Genomic DNA, 21,516 nt, shown 5'->3' on the forward strand with positions numbered 1-21,516 from the left:
CCCAGTTAGTCATCTAACTCTGGTGTTATGCCACTGCTGTAGAGAATAATTTAGCCAGATGCAGTCCCTTTCCATATGAATCTTACAGCCTAAGAAAGGTACACTATTAAGTACATATATCTAAGAATAAGAAAAAAGTTGTCATATATAAATATATATATATTCAAAAAAACAAAATAGAAGTATTTAAGTGGCATACTGCCAAGGTAGATGTATATTTGGGGCACAGAGATAGAAAAGAGACAGTGGAGTTCCATGACCAAACAAGTCAGGAGAATCTGTAAGATTTTTTTCCTAAGCAATCAAAGAAAGCTTCTTGAAGGAGGTGGGATTTCAAGAACTTTGAATGTTAAAGGATAAATGGCTTACCAAACTAAAGAATGTGTTTTATGTATATAATATAGATATTAAGGATGATTGGGATAGGGAGGAAAACAAAAAATGGAAAGGAACCATATAGGCAATGGTATGCCTATGGTGAGGTGTGACCCTTAAGGTGATCTCCTACAACATTACTCTCCTCATAGGGTATGTGGATATCAACTCTAGGTTGCCTTACTTATTCCATTTTTCCCTCACATTACCAGGTCAAGATTGTTGTTGTGGTGTTGTTTTTAGTCATGTTTGGTTGTTTAGTCATGTTGGACTCTTTGTGACCCCATTGGGGTTTTCTTGGCAAAGATACTGAAGCAGTTTGCAGTTCCTTCTCCAGCTCATTTTACAGATGAGGAAACTGAAGCAAACAGGATTAAATGACTGAGGCTGAATTTAAACTCAGGTCTTCCTGACTCCAGGCCCAGCTCTCTATACACTGTGCCATCTAGCTGCCTTAGATTCCCAGTGATAGAATACCACCATACAATTACACTCAAACTCTCTCAGTCTTAGTGGTAGTTCTGTTACATTCCATCTATTCACCATTCTAACTTTTGTGTATGTTTCCGAGCATGTCTATTTACACATTCATAAAGTATCTATGTAAATACATATTTATACATGTACAAATAACTGAACAACCACAAAGGCAAGGAAAATAATAATATCATACATGTACTGCTATTAAATAAAGTGCAAAAGTCTTAGATGTATCACAGTTCACTCAGAAACTTATATCATACTCTCTCACTAATGCACTCAATATCTTTGTGACAGTGTGCAAACACAAGAATATGGTAAGGAACCAAATGAGGGAGGAAAGTCAAAGTTCCAGGGTAACACAATTGTGGAAATCAGGCTTTGATGGAATTTGTAGAACATCTGTACCTCAGGGAATTTCTTCTTTTCTTATTAGTTGGCGATTGGTCCTCACCATTCCTCAGCTGGGAAATTCTCTTCTGTATTTGAACATAGCTTTTAAAGACTCTTTCAATTTACAGTCATCCTTAAAAGAGTCCTTAGAAATGCTACCTTTTAATGTAAATATTAGTTCCCTTTAAACCAGAATGCTATTAGCTGTCTCTGCATGTATAGCCCAGCCCAACCAGTGATTCATTTACTCAGATCCTGTACTATCCATTCAGAATAGAATTCACATCAATTGAGTTCAGATTAACTCTTTTTTTTGGAGGCAATTGAGGTCAAGTGACCTGCCTAGCATCACACAGCTAGTAAGTGTCTGAAGCCTGATTTGAATTCATATCCTTCTGACTCCAGGGCTGGTGTTCTATTCATTCTGCTATCCAGCTGTCTCACGTTAATTCAAGATTAATGCATTATTGACAGCTTGACAGCTCATAAGGATTGAAAATATTTCCAAAGTCTGTCTTCCCCTCCACTTTTCTTTCAAAATTCAGAGAAGGCACCATAAGGTAGTAGGCACTATGAAAAACTTCACCTCCCTCCAAATCTATGTGATACTCAAAGGACAAAACTTATACTAAAGATTCTGGGGAATGAAGTAAATTTCCTTTCCTACCAATCAGGAATCACTTCACTGAAGCCTTCCATCAACTAACTACTTCTAGTTACCCACCATTCCAAAAGTTTTCTGCCTGCTGTTGTATCTCCTGTCTTCACCAGAGAGTCTTCTTATCATCAGGCACCAACGCCAGGTTCCTATCCCAGGAATTCCTATCATTTTAAGTGGCTTAAATGAAAACATCCTGGCATTCAGTTGCTTCACTTTCACTTAAAATCCATAAAATTTCCCCCCCCAAAACTGGAAGTGTTTTAAAAATCATACCTCAGTCTTTAATTAGTGATAGCATTTCATTTGTGAGTTTTAGTCATAATTTCAATTGTGTCCAACCCTTTGTGATTACCATTTGGTGTTTTCTTGGCAAAGACACTGGAGTGGTTTGCCATTTTCTTTTCCAGATCATTATGCAGATGAGGAAACTGAGGCAAACAGGTTAAGTGACTTGTCCAGGGTCACACAGTTAGTATCTGAGGACAGTTTTGAACTAAAAAAGACAAATTTTCCTGACTTCAGGTCCATCACTTTATCCACTGTGCCACCTATATGCAAAAGAGTTGAGGGACCTTTATGTATTCCATTATTTAATGTCTTCAACAAAGTCCCTAAACTAATCCTTTTGTGTCCATGAACTGTGTTTCTTTGTTCTCTTATTTTTTCATTTTTCAAAAATTACATTTTTTCTTTACTCATTTAAAACAGTAAATTGTTTATATGCAAATGAGATATCACAGTATATACTTTACAAAATTAGTTGAACTTTTAAAAATTCATTCCATATTTTATTTTCTATCCTAAACTACTTGAATCCTATTTGAAAACTTTGTTTCTTTATACACATTTTTTAAATCAGTTCTTATTAAAATGAAAATTTTTTCCATTCTTCTTAGGCATCCAAAAGTTAATCTATAAGTAAAGGAATAATACTTTACATCTTTTGCTAGTTATTCAGTCTTTTTCTTTATATAAAAATACTTATGTTCCTTTCAGCACTAAACTGCTTCATACCAATGAAGGGATATATGTATATATATATATATATATATATATATATATATATATATATATATATATATATATATATATATATATATATATATACACACACACACACACACACACACACACACACACACACACACACACATATATATGTATGTATGTATGTATACCTATAGATATAAATAAATAAATAAATATAGATATAAATTTATCTTTAATTTACAACATTCAGTTCCACCAGCTTTTGAGTTTTAAATTTTCTTCCCGTCTCCAAGACAGCATGCAATCTGATACAGGCTCTACATATATATTCATATTAAAAATATTTTCACATTAGTCATTTTGTAAAAAAGAATTACAACCAATGGAATGAATCATGAGAAAGAAGAAAAAAACAAAACAAAAGAGAGAGAGAGAGAGAGAGAGAGAGAGAGTGAGAGAGAGCAAATAGTTTGCTTCAATTTGCATTTAGACTCTATAAATCTTCCTCTGGATGTGGATAGCGTTTTCTATCATGAGCCTTTCTGGGTTGTCTTAGAACCTTGCATTGCTGAGAAGGGCTAAGTCTATCAAAGTCAGTCATCACATAATATGACTGTAACTGTGTACAATGTTCTTCTGGTTCTGCTCCCCTCACTTAGCATCACTTCATATATGTCTTTTCAGGTTTTTCTGAAGTCCTCCTGTTCATCATTTCTTATAGCACAATAGTATTCCACTACATTCATATACAGCAGCTTGTTCAACCATTCCCATATTGATGTATATTCCCTCAGTTTCCAATTCTTTGCCACCACAAAAAGAACTGATATAAATATTTTTGTACATATGGGTCCTTTTCCATTTGCATGATCTCTTTGGGATACAGCCCTAGAAGCAGTATTGCTGGGTCAGACAGCATGCACATTTTTATAACCCTTTGGGTATAGTTCCAAATTGCTCTCCAAAATGGTTGATCAGTTCATAATTCCACCAACAATGCATTAGTGTTCTGATTTTCCCACATCTCCAGCATTTACCCTTTTCCTGTTTTGTCCTGGTAGGCAATCTGACAGGTGTGATGTGGAACCTAAGAGTTGTTTTGATTTGCATTTCTCTAATCAATAGTGATTTAAAGCATTTTTTCATATGACTATAGATAGCTTTAATTTCTTCCTCTGAAAACTTCCTGTTCATATTCTTTGACCATTTTTATCAATTCAGAGATAACTTGTATTCATATAAATCTGACAAAATTCTCTTTATATTTTAGAAATGAGGTCTTTATCAGAAACACTGGTTGTAAAATTTGTGTTTCCCTCCTAATCTTGGTTGCATTGGCTTTGTTTGTACAAACAAAATTATCCATTTTGCATTTCATAATGTTCTCCATCTCTTGTTTGATCATAAATTCTTCCATTCTCCATAAATCTGACAGGCAAACTATTCCATACTCTCCTGGTTTATTTATAGTATCAGCCTTTATATCTAAATTGCGTACTCATTTTGGCTTTATTTTGTTATACCGTGTAAGATATTGGTCAGTGCCCAGTTCCTGACATACTGTTTTTCAGTTTTCCTAGCAGTTTTTGTTAAATAGTGAATTCTTATCCCAGAAGTTGGGGTCTTTGGGTTTATCAAACAGTAGATTACTATAGTCACTGACTACTGTGTCTTGTGTACCTAACCTATTCCACTGATCTACCACTCTGTTTTAGTCAGTACCGAGTAGTTTTGGTGATTGCTGCTTTATAATACAGTTTAAGATCTGGTATGGCAAGGCCACCTTCCCTAGCATGTCTTTTCATTAAGTCCCTTGATATTCTGGAGCTTTTGTTAATGAAGGGATATCTTAAAGGAATAGTACATTAGGCCTAACACAGTTTCTTCCATGCTCAGGAATTATTTGTTACTGGTTTGACAAGCAGGTGAGAAGGCCTCAGGCAATGACTGAATATGTACCTTTTATGTAGTTTCATGTTGATATCTAAGGTGTTTTCAATGATGATTCAAGTAAAGTAGTATACAATGTATTGAATTAGAGAGTCAGGTGATCAGGGTTCTAGTCCTGGTTTTACTAATAGTTACGCATGAGACCTCACACAAATGACTTTAATCTCTCTGGACCTCAGTTTTTTCATCTGTAAAATCAGACTTTTAGATTCTAAAGTTCATTTCGGGCCTGATAATATGTGATTTCCAGAGTTTAGATTTTCGAAGGCTTCACTAAGATTCTGTGCCTCAGAAGGTTCATCATGTTTCAATCCAATTTTATTCACTCCCCTGGAAAGAAAGAACATTCTAGGGGCTGGATTCACATTTATCAAACTGGGTAAGTCATTTAACCTTTGCTTCCCTCACTTTTCTCATCTGTAAAATAGGAATAATAATAGCACCTACTTCCCTAGGTTGTTGTGAGGGTAAAATGAGATAATATATGTAAAGTGTTCTGCAAACATTGAAGTGCTATATAAATGTTATCCATTATCATCATTATTAAATGCCGTCTTTTAGGCATAGAAGCTACAGGATAAGTGTGCCAAAAGAATTAACTTTCAGGTAACAAATCCTCAGTGTTTCTCTAATAAGCAATTCTTTAATACTTGTGAGTGGGGTGGGGTAGGGGATAGTAGTCGGTTTTTGATGAATTGATTTCCATTCCCCCTCCTCTAGTTTATCTAATCATAGAAAGCAAAGGAAATATAATTGAGGTAATGAGTTACTAATATGTTAATGAGGTGTTAAGCTGTCTATAAAGAAGTACCCATGCTATTATGCAAATTTATAGTGGAGTTCAGGTGAAAGGTATCCAGTAATACCAGAATAGGTGTAGCCAAGTGCAGTTGGGAGGCTGTGGAGAGATTCTGTCTCCCTTGACCCTATCATTCCATGAGGGCAGCGTGCTGTAGATAGTGGCTTGGACCAGCAACATCCAGGGAAGTACTTTCTGATCAAAGGCACCAAGCTGCTGAGAGGCTGAGTTTACATGGGATTTTCAGACAAAAGGTCTTCTATGACAACTACAGTTTTGGGGCCAGGAAGCATGGACCAGTAGAAAAAGGGGGAGTCTTTAAAAATGAATCAGGGAGGTTTACTCAGGATAAAAAAGGTGGAATTATAACTACACAACATCAACAAGCTTGCTGGAGAGTTTCAATAGCTAATGTCATCTAGAACTGGGTGCAGTTTAAACTTTAATCACACCAAAGTTTGAGGCAAATTCCTCAGCTATGAAGACAGGAGAATGGGTGGTATGGGAGGCTTGAGGAAAGAAGAAAACATTTTTGAACTAGCCAGAAGTTACACTTAATCCAAAGCAGACATTTAATGAAATAGCATTGGAAGAAAAGGAGTAACAGAACATTTCTTTTATAAATCTGAGGTACACTCTCCCACAAATATGTATACCATTCATGGGAAGAGTAGATGCATATAGGATATATGTGTAAAAGGAATATGCCTAGCCAGGGCATGTGAATTGAAGGGTCACATACCTCTAAGACTTCCAGTGTCATTACATGACTCATGTTGAATATCTTTCCAGGTCTTCTTTTGTGTTGTGCAATCTCTCTGTGATCAGTAGTCTCATCAGATTATGAGGGCATAACATGTTAATTTCTTCTGGGCACTATTCCCTCTCGTAGCCACTGCTTGACTGCATTCCATTGGTTCTGAGGTTACTGCTGGTCATTACTTAGAATGCTCCTCTGGGGAATCAAACTATGGAACCTTTCTACTTTCAACTGAAGTTCTAAACTGAGAACTTCCATAAAAGTATGACAAAGTGCCTCCATTTTGTGACTATAAATTTCACCTATTAACACTGATATCTTTGAGTTTTGAGATTTGTGTCTCTCAAATGTTTTCTGTGAACCCCTTCCCCATCCACCCCTGGCCACTCATGAGACATCAGCACACATCCTGCTCTATCACTGCTTGGCTGGTACATTCCTGTTTCCCTCTTGTACTATGCAGCAATCATATAAATGCCAAAGATCCATAAGCCTCTAGGGTCCTTGACCAGACTGAGAGCCTTGGACCTAATTTGTTTCTGCAATTACATGCTTGCTAAATAACTCATTGTCTGAATGTTACTGTGTCTTTATTCAAGTATAACTGTTTTGATGAAAGCAAGGTTGGTGACCTTGCACAGCCCCTCCCTCACTCAACAATGTCAAGTGTAAGTCATGTCATCATTTCTCTGATGTCATGGTCTTCTCCGAAAAAAAGACAAATATGACTGTTTTGGTGACCACAAAGAAACTGAGACTTAGTTCCCATATGACAATGGACCTTTGCTATACTCTGGCAAGATTTCTACCAAAGGATTTCCTTGATGAAGGATCATCTGTCCCCAGAACTCCTTGTCTTTCTGAACCACATCCAGATGGCTATCTCCTTAGAGGTGAGTGGTCCCTGAGGAGGGTCTAATAAACCAAGGGATGCTTAGGGAAGTTCTTATTTACTTAGTGGAAGATTCCTGTTCAGAAGGTTGTAACTATGGATACCCCTTAGGGAAGTTCTTATTAGCCTGGGACCAGGGAAAGTCTCCTGTTAAAAGACAGAGCTCTTAAACTATGTAAAGAATTCAAGATATATAAGAATCCTGATTGGTTCCAACTTTGGCCGGAAGAAGGAATTCTCAATTACCCTTTAGAAAAAATAATCTCTCTCTCTCTCTCGTTCTCTCTCTCTTTCCACTTCTCACTCTGGATAGGTTAGAAATATGAAAATAGAAGATAAGAGGGAATGTAATGTGCTGCATCACTCCCACCCCAAGTCTGCAGAAATTCATGGCCTTTTAAACTAATTGGAGACTAAATTTGTTGTTGAAATGTAATTTCTCCAAATTGTGGTTTGAATTTTTAAAAATATGCAGCATGAAATTATTAGAGCAGTATACTAACATTCTATCCTAAGAAGACCATTAGAGGGGTCTATCTCCAGTCCTTAGAATCTTGTGGATTAAAACTGCAGAGAATATAGGTGTCTGGAGGAAAGGTATGGCATGCATTTTATCCATCCTCTTAAAGTATCTGGGAAGGGTTGGTCTGGAATTAATTTGGCTCATTGGGTGATTTTAAAAGAATCAAAATCATTATACAGTTATCCCTTTCACATATCCCCCCCAATCTGGAAAATCTGCATAAAAATTTTTGGTCCCACTGTCATATCAGAGAAAAAGTCTGAATTGTTACAGTATTAAAAAATAAAATATATTGATATCACACAGTATTATACATATATTTTTTCATTCCTTAGTTTCTAAGCTTTTTCTGTGTTGTCTGCTGCCCTTCATGTTTCATCTGCAATTTCCATAAAACTCCCCAAAAATTCCCATTCAATTTCTTATGCTGGTCCACAATATATTGAAACTGTGATGGGGAAAGTTGTGATGTAGAAGGGATAACTGTATAAAAGCTAGTAAATGTTAAGTGCTCTGTATTAGTCTTGAATACAATTGGCATTGAATTCCATAGATAAAGTAGAATCCTCTTGACTCAGTTTTCCTATTATGCTATTTCCTTTCTGAATAGGAAATTTTCCTACCTGGAGAATCCTGAGCTTGGCTGTGACATCCGGTGAATAATGTGGAACTTTGCTATATGATTGGCTGTTAAGTATAACTCATCTCTGAAATTAAATCGAACTGAGGGAGTTTCCTCTGTTATGAATTGTGCCAGATAAGTCTGGGCCCTTAAAGGCATAGTCATGATATCATCATAACCATATCTCTCCTTTTCCTTAGATAACAAGTTTCTATAGTCAGGACAGGTGAATAGTTAAAGTTTTGTCATTAAAATTATAAATTTATTAATTAATAGATTGATACTGCAACATCCCTAAGTTACTATAATAAGATGTGAGTATGGAAGATCTTACTATTTTAATTTGAATTTGTGATCAACACCATGTTCTAAGAAATTAAGTAAATTAACTCTTAAGCTTGCCATCCTATTACTAATAGTTATATATTCATATAAAAGATTAGGGTCTTAAAGTATTGCATTATTTCAAGAGGATATGAGAATACTATGTATACTCAAAAGAGGGGCATAGGATAAAGATGTAAAGTTTTAAAAAAAATTAATGGAGTAGTAAACTTTGAGAAAGTAACAAGATTAGACTATTAGAAGTCTAAGAACTGGAATATATACATATATATGTATATATATACATATATGTGATTGGCATCTAAATATTTCTACTGGGATGTACAAACCTTGAGTATGTTTTAGCAATAAGCTCTCAAAATTGGATTACAGATTTTACATATAAAATTGCATTAATAGTTGCAAAGAAATTGAAATCATTTTCCTATTTTGAAGTCACTGTCTGATAATATTAAGGGACAGAAGGACTCTTTTTTTTCAAATCAGGCTCTCATGAATCTTTTTAAGATTCTCCCTTTAGCCTGTTGATGGCATTGTGCATATCAGATACAAAATTTGGGAAGAGATTAAAAGAGCAAGTGCTATGTCAAAACTGAAATTATTTGAAGTTCCAGGTGAATTCTGAGTTCCTTATTAGGTATTCTTCTTATAGCTCTTTTGCTGGGAATGGAAGCTCAATTCCATGTGGACAGTCTCGGGTGGGTAAAGGTGGGAACTTCTAAATCTTAGAGTTCTCACGAGGCCCCCCATAATAACAACAGGGAATCGAGGAGGAGACCAAGCTATCTCGTGTATTTCCGCCTCTTCCCGTGAGATACGTGATGGGAGGAGCATCCCCGCTCTCTAGGCTGTCCTGGATCTGGGCACACCCATTGTTACCTAACAGGCACGGTATTCAGATGCAAACTATGCGGCTGGAGAGCTTAATTGGAGTCAGGAAAGCCTGAAAGTTCTCTTGGGCGGAGGGGCCACGTGTGAGGACAGAAGGCTCCGCTTTTCCTCTCTCCACTCTCCCCTCTCCCTCTCTCCCCACTTACACTTCTACTTCCAATCTCTTATTGTAAGATCTTTGCCTCCTTGGGAGATCTTTCTCTCTCCCTCCTAAGGAAGAATTCCCCCTGCACTTGTAACCGAGACCCTGAAATAAAGCTCAACCCTTGTTCGACTCTGATAGGTCTCTTCTCTCATACGAGTATCCGGTTTGGCCAGCCGAAGACCTCCGATAGAGGTAAGGTAAGACTCGGGTAGCCCTCAGGCCTCTAGCCCTGGCACTCTTTGAATAAGATTAGATCTATAGTATCTGAACGAGTTTTTAACTACGAGAATTGATTATTAGAAGGCCAATCTCATGAGACTTTGTCATGTTTTATAAAATTATATCATCTTGTCACTACCAGACTTTAGCAACATTACCTAGAGAATCTCCATAAGTGACCTGAAATCTGGAGAAAGTCAAGGAAGTACCTCCTGAAACCTGCCCTGATCCACAAACAGTTGTTTGAGAGATGCACAAGAAGTCCTTGCTAGACTTCTGAAGATCATGGATGCTGCTAAAACACCTTAATACCCTTAAAACTACAGCTGTATAGAATTTCTTTATTCATCTATTGTAATTAGATTCCCACCTTCAATGTCTCTGCCTAGATCAATTTTTTTCTAGGTAACTGAAGAACTGGTGGGGATTTGAAAGTGTGTGTGTGTGTGTGTGTGTGTGTGTGTGTGTGTGTGTGTGTGTGTGTGTGTGATTGTGATTGTTAAACCAAAGGGACTCCATTTTATGATTAGCCTTCCATTTTGCAATTATAAGTTTTGACTCTCAACACTGATATTATTGAGTCTTGTATCCTTCAAGTATTTTCTGTGAAATGCACTTCCCACCTCCCCTGCCACTGCCACTGCCACTCATGAGACATCAACACATGCCCTAGTCTACTTAACACCTTGACTGAGGTATTCATGTTCCCTTCTTGTACTATGTATAAAAATAGTATAAAAGTCAAAAAGCTGTGAGCCTCTGGATCCTTGAACTGATCAAAAGAAACAAAACTGAACACTTTGCTTTTGCAACTACATGCATTGCTAAATAAGTTGTTGCCTGGATGTTACTCCATGTCTTTATTTCACCATAACAATCTTGAAGCCCAGAGGTTTAAGCTATAATAATTTTAGGAAGGCAAGTTACTCACACACTAGATAGAGCAAATCCTCAGTTGCTTTTCTCCCAGGAGACCTTTGTCAGACCCTTGTCTATAAGAGGTAATACCTCCCTAAAAACTCCCTCATCCAAAGAATCAATGTTTTTGTTTTTTTTTTAACACAGAAGAGTCCCCCAGATAAGGAGACACTATAAGATTTAATTTAATTTTTTAAAAGAATGTCTCCCTGTATCCAGACTGGAAATATAAGTGACACAGAGGAACTTAATCTCATTCTTATTAGCATGGGAGCTTTCATCAGCTCTATTTCAAATCTGGGATAAGTCATCTCTCCTTAGGCAACCTGATGATCTTCTAATTCTGGAGGTTGATTCAATTAATGCCAAATTTAGTGGAGACACCCAATCAGCATGACTCAATGTAGTTCAGAACTTCCAAGCTCATGAGAGCCACCCATTTTAGCCTCCCCAGTAGCAGGAATGGCAGAAATTCAATATTTGATTATGTAAGTCTACTTTTAAAATCCCTTCATGTTCTGATCAGGGGCTATATCTCTTTGTCTAGACTTTATCTGATGTAGATTAGGAAGTTCTCAAAATACTAGATTAAAATTTGAGTGTCCAATATCACCCAGTCAGCATCTTTTTAGAGGCTATTCTTTTAATAAACCACCAAGGTTTGTGTGGGTCTGATTTCCCTCAGTTTTTTTTTCAACTCCAACATCCATTTAGACTTCCATGTAAATGGATGGGAAATGGAAAAGGACAAAAATAAAATTATTTGAGTGGAGTTACTATTTCAGGCATTACCCTCTATCTCAAAGACCTTAATTCTTTGTATCAAATTTCTGTAGGCTGTTTGGGGAAGAAAAGACATAAGTAAACCCGTAAAGAAGTCACAGCATTCCCACAGTGGTAAAGGAATACAATACACATTACTGTTATATGTTAAGAGGTAGTTGGAGGGGTTTTCCCCACCCCCGTTTATATATCCAGTTTTTTAAAAACAGAGAATTAGCTGAATGAGGGCAGCAATGGTTTCATAATTTTCCATAACAGGGCCTTTCCATCCCCACACACATTTAAACATAGTGTGTAGCACGTAGTAGGCACTCAGTAAATATATGTTGGTTAATAGGTTAATTTTGAGAATCAGTAGATATTTTAATCAGGAAATACTTTCCTAAAGGATGCAGGTCTTGAGGAAATGTACGTAAGAAACAGTGAGATACCACCTGGCTGGTATTAGTGGGGAGGTCATTACACAAGAGGAAAATGGACTTTGCTCCCTGGGTGCCTTGGGTATAGAAGACAAGGAATTATTTTACAGGACCACAGGGCTTAGAGCTGGAAGGGATCTTCAAGATAATCTAGTGCAACCAATTCATTTTATAGAGGGAGAAACTGAGACCAAGAGAGGTTTGTCAAAGGTCACAAAGATATTAAATATGAGGTGGAATTTGAACTTTGGTCCAATGACTCCAAATCAAGTTGGCTTTCTGAAACTCCATATTGACTACTGTAGTACTTTTGCCAATTTATGCATTCAATTTCTATGGCTAGAAGGGGGAAGGGAAAGAAATAAGCATTTAAATAGTGCCTACTATATGCCAGGCCTTAGGCTAAAATGGTCAGGGTCCCGCACTGCATCCTGGGCCATCTCCAGTCATCCTGATGTATATCAGGCCACCGGATCCAGATGGCTCTGGAGGAGAAGATGAGGCTGGTGACCTTGTACAGCCCTCACTCAAATCAAAGTCAACTGCAAGTCATGTCATTATTGTGATGTCATGGTCCTTTTGAAGAATGAAGGACAAACACAACAACAACACAACTCTATGCCAGGCACTTTGCTAAGTGCTTTACAAAAATCATCTCATTTAATCTTCACAGTAGCCCTTTGAGGTAAATGTTATTATTATCCCCATTCTTCAGTCGTGAAAACTGAAGTAAACACAAGTGAAATGATTTACCCAGGATAATACAGCCAGTAAGTGCCTTCAAGTAAGAGGCTTCATTTGAACTCAAGACTTCCTGACTCTATTCAGTAGTACTCAGTTGTCTAGGTGGAAGGAGCCATTTAATCACAGAATATCAGATTTGGCAGGAATTTCAGAGGTCATCAAGTCCAAATCATAGCCAAACAGGTATGCTATATACAATATACTCAATAAGTGATAATTCAGTCTTTTGTTTAAAAACTTCTTGTCTTTATGTCCCAAGGCAACCCATTATCATTTTAGATAGCTGTATTTCTTAGGAAGTATTCTTTGACCTTCATGCTGAATAGGTCTGCTTATAATCTGCATTAGAGGTAGAATATAATATAGTAAAAAGAGTATTTTCTCTGGAGTCACAGGACCTGGGTTAAAAGTCTACTTTGACAGAATCAAAGTAGAAATAGGTCCGGAGACCTGTCCAGAGACAATACTCCTAAGAGATATGATGGGTCAGGCACAAGTTTTTAAACAAACATTTTATTGGTGTTTAAAACAACAACATTATTATCAATGTCAATTGGTCCAGACTATTCTAGAATGCAATATAGAATGATGCCCCACAAGTTAGTAAACTGTGAATACCCTTTGATCTAGTCATATTAGGCCTATACCAAAGAAATCAAAGAAAGAAGAAAATAAATCAGGTCCAAAAATATTTATAGTAGCTCTTTTTATAGGGATAAAGAACTGAAAACTAAGGGAAGGGCCATCAATTGGGGAATTAGTGGTACATGAATGCAATGGAGAATTATTGGTCCACAGGACATAACAAAATGAACTGGAAAGATTTCTATGAAATGAAGCAGTGAGGTGAGCAGAACAATTTATACAATGACAACATTGTGAAGATGAAAACCTTCGAAATACTTAAGAACTTTGATCAACACAATGACCAACCATGATTCCAAAGGACCAATGACAAAGAATGCTACCCACTGCTTGACAGGGAGGTGGTGGACTCTGTGTGTAGAATGAGATGTACATTGTTGGACATGACCAATGTGAGAATTTGTTGTACTTGACTGTACATTTGTTATAATGGTTTTGTTTTTTCTTCCTTAATGGGTGGTCAAGAGGAAAATGAGGAGAGAAGAGGGAGAAAAAAATAATTCTTGTTAATTAGAAAAAGTTTGATTAAAGAAAATTGTTATCACTTCCCAACAGCTCTTTCTTTTCACTCATACCTCACAAAGGGAAGGCCACCTTGTAATAAGGAAATATATTTAAGGAAAAGGCCAGCACATTGGCTACATCTGACAACATAACCTCATTCTTTACCTATGGTTTACTAGTAGAGAGGTATGTTTCCTCTTAAACCCTCTCTATTCACAATTAGTGCATTGATCAGTGGTAAGACCCTTTCTAGCTGTTCTTACAAATAATGAATTTAATATAGGGGGACTAATTGTTCTTTAAATATTTGACAGAATTCATGTCTATTGGAGTCCAAGGTTAGGTTTTTTATTTTTATTGAAAGTTTATGGATTGCTCAAATTCTATTTTTGAGATTAGGTTGTTTTAATTCTCTATGGCCACTTAGTCTGAACTTTTGCATTTTATATTTCCCTTAGTAGAATGTAAACTCCCTGAAGGTAGGGACTGTTTCCTGTGTGTGTGTGTTCTCTCAGCACCCATACACAGTAGTTGCTCAATAAATATTTATTGAAGGGTTGGAAGGGTGGATGGTGGAATAAAAGCAAGGACTTGCTAGAGCTCTACCCCAAACTCTTCCAAATAATTGTAAAAAAATGACTCTAAACAAATTCTGGAGCAGCAGAATCCACAAAAAGACAGAGTGAAACAAATATCCAGGCCAAGACAACCTGGAAGGTCGACAGAAAAGTTCTGTTGCACCAATCTGAGAGAAAAGTGCAGTCCAGCATGGGCTGCACAGGCACAGACAGGGCCAGAACAGGCCTCAGGTGACTTAATCATTGGTAGCTGTACCAGTTTCCAGACTTCTCAACCCACAAATGGCAAAGACAACTTAGAAGGTCAGTAAAAAAAAAAGGCTATCAGACCTGGGTGAGAGAGTAGAACAGTCTGGCCCTGGCCCTACCATAGATCTGGACTCAGTAAGCCAGGAGTGGGCCTTGAGAGTGACTGGGTCAGTAGTGGTGTCAGCAGCTGTTTCTGGAGCTCTCAGCCCACAGACGGTAAAAGGATCAAAGAAGTGGTGCTCCTCCTCAGCCCAGGACTGCCATTGGCATAGCAGAGCTTGTGGTAGCAGTGGAAAGGGAACTCTCCTCATAGTTCAAGGACAGAAAAGTGTTTGTGGTCACTCACAGACCAAATCATAGGCCAGGAGAGGAGTAAACACATATCCTTTGCAACCAATACCACTTTAGAAGAACTGAAAACTTATAGGTCCCTAGAAATATCTCTGAAAATAGTTGCACAAAATCCCTGAAGCTTGGGACAGTATGCCCTCCACACTGGAAACAGAGGCCAACTTTAACAAAGAGTTTAAATGTCAAGAAATAGGCTGGGAAAATGAGCAAACAATGGAAAAAAATTCAGACTATAGAATCTTACTTTGGCAATAAGGAAGATCAAAATATACACTAAGAAGAAGACAACAAAGTCAAAGCTCCTCCATCCAAAGCCTCCAATATGAATTGGTCTCAGGTCATGGATTTTGAAAATCAAGTAAGAGAAGAAGAGGAATAACTGAGAAGAGAAATAAGAGTAATGCAAGAAAATCATGAAAAACAAGTCAACAGCTTGCTAAAGGAGACCCAAAAAAATACTGAAGAAAATAACACCTTAAAAAATAGACTAAATCAAATGGCAAAAGGGGTCCAACATACCAATAAGGAGAAGATTGTCTTAAAAGCAGGATTGGCTAAATGGAAGTAGAGATCCAAAAGCTCACTGAAGAAAATAATTCCTTAAAAATTAGAATGGAGCAAATGGAAGCTAATAAATATTTATTGAATTGGCTTTTTAAAATATACATCTATGTCAACTAAGATTTTAGTTTTGTTGACATAAATGGATATAACAGTTTCCTTAACAATATCATGTATTTCCTTTTCATTTTTGATGTTGATAACTTGGTTTTTCTTTCTCTTTATTGTTTGAGGTTAGTTAATGGTTTGCCTATTTTGTTCATGTTTTTTACTCCAAGCTCTATAATCACCTCAGGAAGCTTTTTGTTTATTTTCCATTTTGTTTTTCTTTCATTTTAAGACCTTACATTTTTGTGTTTATTTTGGATTATTTATTTGTTTCTTCTTTAGTTTTATTTAGTTGTTTGTTCAATTCATTGATCACTTCATTCTCTCTTTTATTCTTTTAAGTATGTAGAGATAGAAAACTTTTTTCCCTTAAGGGCTACTTTGGCTACATATAAATCAGTATCAATATATTCTCTGTTGTCATTTTACTTGATATGAGTATTTATTATTTCTATAATTTGTTTTTTTGCTCAGTAGTTAGGATTACATTATATTAACACCTTTTAAGTCTGAGTTTTTTCTTCCAATTTTCCTCATTAATTACACCTTTTATTAGGCTATAAATGTGTCTAATATTTATGTTTTAATTTATATGTGAATACTTTATGTACTAGAATATAGCCAATTATTTTTAAAGGTGCAAGGAAAAATTGAAAATTATGCATCTCTTTACAATGCTCATTCAGTAAACAACCAAGGTCTATAATATCTAATTTTTCAAATACTCTCTTTATATGGTGAATAGTGTTCTTATTTTTCTGTTGTATTTGTCTACATCTGAGAGGGGTACATTAAAGTTGCCAGCACTTACTGTTTTTCTTTCTAGTCTTTCCAATAATTTAGTTGATTTTCCTTTAAGGACTTAGAGATTACGTTTTTTGATGATTCTGCATTTATCACTGATATTGTTTTGTTATCTGTGATGCCCTTGAGCATAGTGTGGTTTCCCTGTTTACCTTTTCTAACCATGCCTATTTTTACTGTTGCCTTGTTTGAGATTATGATTGCCATCTCCAGCTTTTTTGCACTCAGCTGAAGTATAATAGATTCTGCTTCAACCTCCCATTTCAACTCTAAATGAATTTTATATTTTTAACAGAGGTAACATATTTTTCTCTTTTTTTATCTTTTCTTCACTTCTTCATTTAAAAAAAAAATGTGTCGAGTATCTTAAGGGCAGCTAGGTAGTAAAGCAGACAGAGCATTGGGCCTGGAGTCAGGAGGGCCTGACTTCAAATATGGCCATAGACATTTATTAACTGTGTGACCCAGGGTAAGTCACTTAACCCTGCTTGCCTCAGTTTCCTCATCTGCAAAAATGGCCTGGAGAAGGAAATGGCATACCCCTCAACTATTTTTGCCAAGAAAATCCCAAATGAGGTCTTGAAGAGTCTGCTATGACTCTTCTGCTATGACTTAACAACAAGAGTATATTAATGTGGATTTGTTTTGGTCTGTCTTTTTTGGTGATGATTTATTGTTTGATTTGGCATAGTTTCTTACTGTTCTTGAGGTGGTTATAGAGGGAGTACACTTTAGTTTGAACTTTTGGCTATCTTTATTTTTCCTATAATCATATCTTATCCAGAGCTCTGGTCTCTTCTGCTAAGTCCACTCATTGAATAAAGAATGTGCTCATTTCACCTCAGAGTAACTGAAGAAAGAGTACCAGAGGGGAAAGCAGATGGGTGATGTAAAGGTGATGTCCCTGAAGGACATGATGGGTCTAGGTCTGGGATCATAATGTCAAGAGAGCAGGACATTTTCATAATTGTCTGTAACATCTTCATGGTTCTCATCCATGGCGCTATCTTTCCCTATTGAGTCATTAGGGCTATATGCCTTCACCTCAGAATACATCACTGAGGAGTCCTAGAAGGGAAAAAAAATAGATGAGGACATGGAGAAGAAAGAGAGAAGGGGCATAGGAAAGGAAAATCAGGGAACATGACTCACCTTGTCCTCTGGAGAGGTCTCTGAGGTGTCTGCTGTGGAGGGAAAAGGACCATTGAATTATATGCAATAACTTTCTTATATGCAATAACTTTCCCACACAGAATCCATACCTCATATTCTGTGTCTGTAAACCCAAACAAAGTGGGATTTTTTTGTTATTTTCTTTCTGGAGTTCAGTTTCCCAGGCTCATTGAAAACATCTGAAGGACTGATCTCCTTTGAACACTGATGGTTCACAGCTGTGATGAGTCACTTAGGTTTTGTACCTACAGACTCTGAGCTAATCAGAAGCTGAGTCTTTGTTATATATACTGATAGGTTGGTATTTTACTTTGGGAGTTCGCTCATGAGAAAGATCTTTTGATTTCCTGGTCAAGACTCTGAGTAGCCATATGTTCAGAGCCCCTTGACTACCAGATGTCTGTGCTCCCTCAATCCAGTGATGCATGTAAAGTGTATAGCAATTTGCTTTACTCAGACAGTTGGAGCCCTGTCTGTAGGTCTTTGTGTTAATTTCTCCGTGTTTATTTTCTGTTTGTATTTTCTCCAAGTTCAGCATGCTGACCTTTCCCCTGAACTAGTGAATGCAATTAAAAGTAGGATTGTTAATCCCCCTTTTAAACAGTCTTTCCTTTAAAAGCAAATCAAAGAACCTGTTGCTAGCAGGTCATCCTAGGTGTTCTAGGGTGCTTCCTATAACAGTGTCCTAGTGCCAGAACCACTGTAACCTTCATTGCTTCCCTCTACATTGCTTTGCCTTTCTCCACTCTTTCTCTAAGTTCTAAACCAGACAACTTTCTGTTTTCATCTGTCTTTTAACTCTTGTCTTCTGCTAAATCTCTCTAAAACCCTATGGATCCATGAAGTCTTCCTGTAAAATTCCACTCACTGTGCCTGTTCCATCTCTTCCCCCAGTCCTCACCTAAGAAATGTCTAAAAAATGACTGCTTTAGCTATTTAGCTATTTCTATGATTATGACAGCCTGGTAGAGGCTTCTTCTGGCTGCTAAGAATACCTGTCATTGCTCTCTTCATGCAATAACCTCTAATAGTGAGCAACTTTCTATGGCAGATGCCTGAAAGGTTTATAGTTTTTAGCTTGTCTATCAATTCCTCTTGGAGAGGATCCCTTTAAAGAGGGAAGGGAGAAATTTGTTCTCACTATGCATATTAGAAATTGGACATTCAAGAGAAGTAGCCAGATCCCAAGTGACAGTAGTTTTCCAGAAACAGAATCAGGAAGAAGAGTTACTCAGAGATGTATCTATATTCCCTCCCAAAAGACTCCAATAGAGGTCAGGAGGAAGAGTAGATTGATCTTCTACTACTATTTCCTCCCTGGATGTGTCCAGTAATATGAATCTGGAAAGCAGTTAGTCACTAGCCACATGAGAATACCATCTTCCTGCCATGTCACCCAGGGACACTCTTGCAGCCTCACTCTTCCAATTGGCTCTCTAGCTCTTAGCTTAGGGTTATGCTAATTAGTGGGAGCTCTCTACCTTTAGAGAACCACAGCCACCCCCACAATACCATCTTCCTGACCATTGGTAGCAATTGTCCCCCACTTCATTCTTCTTATTTTCTTCTTCTCGTCCTTGGAACAGTAATGAAATCAATACTACCATTTCTTATGGAAAGAGCACATTATTTGATTACCCTATGACTATGCTTATCATCCCTGTAACTTTGCCTTTCCCTGGTCACTGTACTCCTCCACCTCTCAAAATGAAAACTCCTTGGGGACAAGGACTGACATTTTTTAAAATCTGTGTAACCACAACCATCCTGGTTCTGCTTGGGTGTGTAAGAGATGTGTGGTTCTGTGGTAACTCAGTGTTAAAAGGACTTTTTGTTTTGAAATGGTGAAAGGATGTCTTCACTGATGCTGTGAAGTTGATTGTGGCAAAAGCTGAAGGGCTTGTGGGTAGTTGCAGTAGCAGAAGGATTAGCAGTGTTCCAATTTATCTTGTTTATAAATTGTTTGTACATAGTTGTTCACCTTTCTTTGTATAACCAGGGATTAACACAGTATCGGACACATTGTAGACTCTTAATAAATGCTTGTTGGTTTAATCCAAATGAACAAGGGACACAATAGAAGCTGGAACAGGAGACAAGCCTGGGGAGCTGAACAATGGGATACAATAGTCTATGGATCCACTGCCTGAGCTCTCAGGAAGACTCCATCTGTCTCTAGTTTTAGTGGCCTGAACCGAAGTAATGGTTGTTGACTTTCTATTTGGGAGACTAGATATCAGACAGAGAAGGACTGTCTCCTTTCCGCCCCAGTAGGGCAGAAGTTGGTTTAAATGTGTATTCTGTTCTTTAAAGTTATATTTATAACATCTGTTTAAATAGTTTTAATTTCCTTTGTGGGTTAGATAAATCTAACAATTGCCATGTTCCATCCAAAACTCCCAGGCTTTCTTCTGGGTGAGGGTTGAACCCAATTAAGAGATAGAATCCTATGATTTTGATCTCTTAGTAACTTTAAAAAAATGAACTGCACAAAAGGCAGAACTAAACTGGACCTGGGGTTTTATTTCCTTTGCTTGGGCATCATTTTGTTGTCTGGGACAAATCTGGGTTGTTGAGACATGCAGTTTCATTTTCTCCTATTCCTTTCCTCCCCCTCCCCCATTCCTGTGCAGAGAAAACTCTCTTTTTGGGGGTGGTGTTTGGGGAAGTGACAAGTGAGGAAGAACTGCTGGATGGGAGAAAGGAAAGTATGGTTAGTTTTGGCTGGTAATACTCACATTTTTAAGGTGGTGGCCTGAGGGAATGAATACTTTTCCCATTTGGTTTTACTTCCTTTTTCTGTTCTATATCCAGATAGGCACATAAAGCCCTCTGTGGGATTTCTGAGTAGGTGAGATTTCACCTTGGTTCTGCATTGTCTTAATACATGCATTCTCATAAAATGGCCAAGCATGGCCCAGTCTTCTTGTTGGGGGCTAGTCTTTCTTTGTCACTATGATGCTCTACTTATTGGACCTAGAACTTCCAGATCTCTCGAACTCACAAGATCACATCCAAGTCTATACATGTTCACCTTGAGAATGGTCTTTGGTTACCAACTCACGAAAGGAAACAGAAAGCAAAAAAGGATGCCAGGATCCCAGGTGCAGCTTGCCTAGTTAAGTCCATGTTTCACATGGAGATGGGAGTCTAGAGAAAAGGTTCATTACTCGCCACATGGGAGAGTTGGAAATTTCTTTTGACTGACATAACTCCTCACCCACTTGTCATTGTTATGGGGCAGGGACCATTCAGGATTTACTACACTATACACAAATGATCACTTTTCTTAGTGCCATATCACTGAATTTCTGGGAACAGAGCACAAAATTCCAACATGGTTACTTAGACCAAGAAAAGCAACTCTGAGCATGTTCCAAAGAATGGCCCTCATTTCCCCAAAACAACACAGTGCCTAACCCTAATAAGTGCTTAATAAATGCTCCTTCCATTTATCCATTCATTCACTAGCCCATAGTGGGTGACTATGCCTCCCATCTCATGCAGTTCTGTGGTTTATGATATAGGTAGGGAATAGATGGTATCAGGATAGTCAGTTGGCTCCATGACTTTACTCAAGTAGGTTTACTACATGCAGCAAGGAAAGGAAGAACTATGGCAACCAAGGATATGT

General features: G+C 37.4%; 1 protein-coding gene across 4 annotated transcripts in view; it reads right to left on the reverse strand.

The window, feature by feature from the left end:
- Positions 1 to 13,406: 13,406 nt before the first annotated feature.
- LOC140528969 (Fc receptor-like protein 2) overlaps positions 13,407 to 21,516 on the reverse strand; it is a 38,557-nt gene continuing 30,447 nt past the window's right edge. For all 4 annotated transcript variants that reach the window (XM_072647331.1, XM_072647328.1, XM_072647329.1 and 1 more), the window contains 2 exons: positions 17,862 to 17,893; positions 13,407 to 17,777 (listed from right to left, as the gene is read on the reverse strand). In XM_072647331.1, the coding sequence (XP_072503432.1) occupies positions 17,652 to 17,777; positions 17,862 to 17,893 (158 nt within the window). In that variant the 3' untranslated portion in view covers positions 13,407 to 17,651. The remainder of the gene's footprint in view (positions 17,778 to 17,861; positions 17,894 to 21,516) is intronic.

This window comes from Notamacropus eugenii, chromosome 2, assembly GCF_028372415.1.
Source record: "Notamacropus eugenii isolate mMacEug1 chromosome 2, mMacEug1.pri_v2, whole genome shotgun sequence".
In the NCBI taxonomy this organism is placed as follows: Eukaryota; Metazoa; Chordata; class Mammalia; order Diprotodontia; family Macropodidae; genus Notamacropus; species Notamacropus eugenii.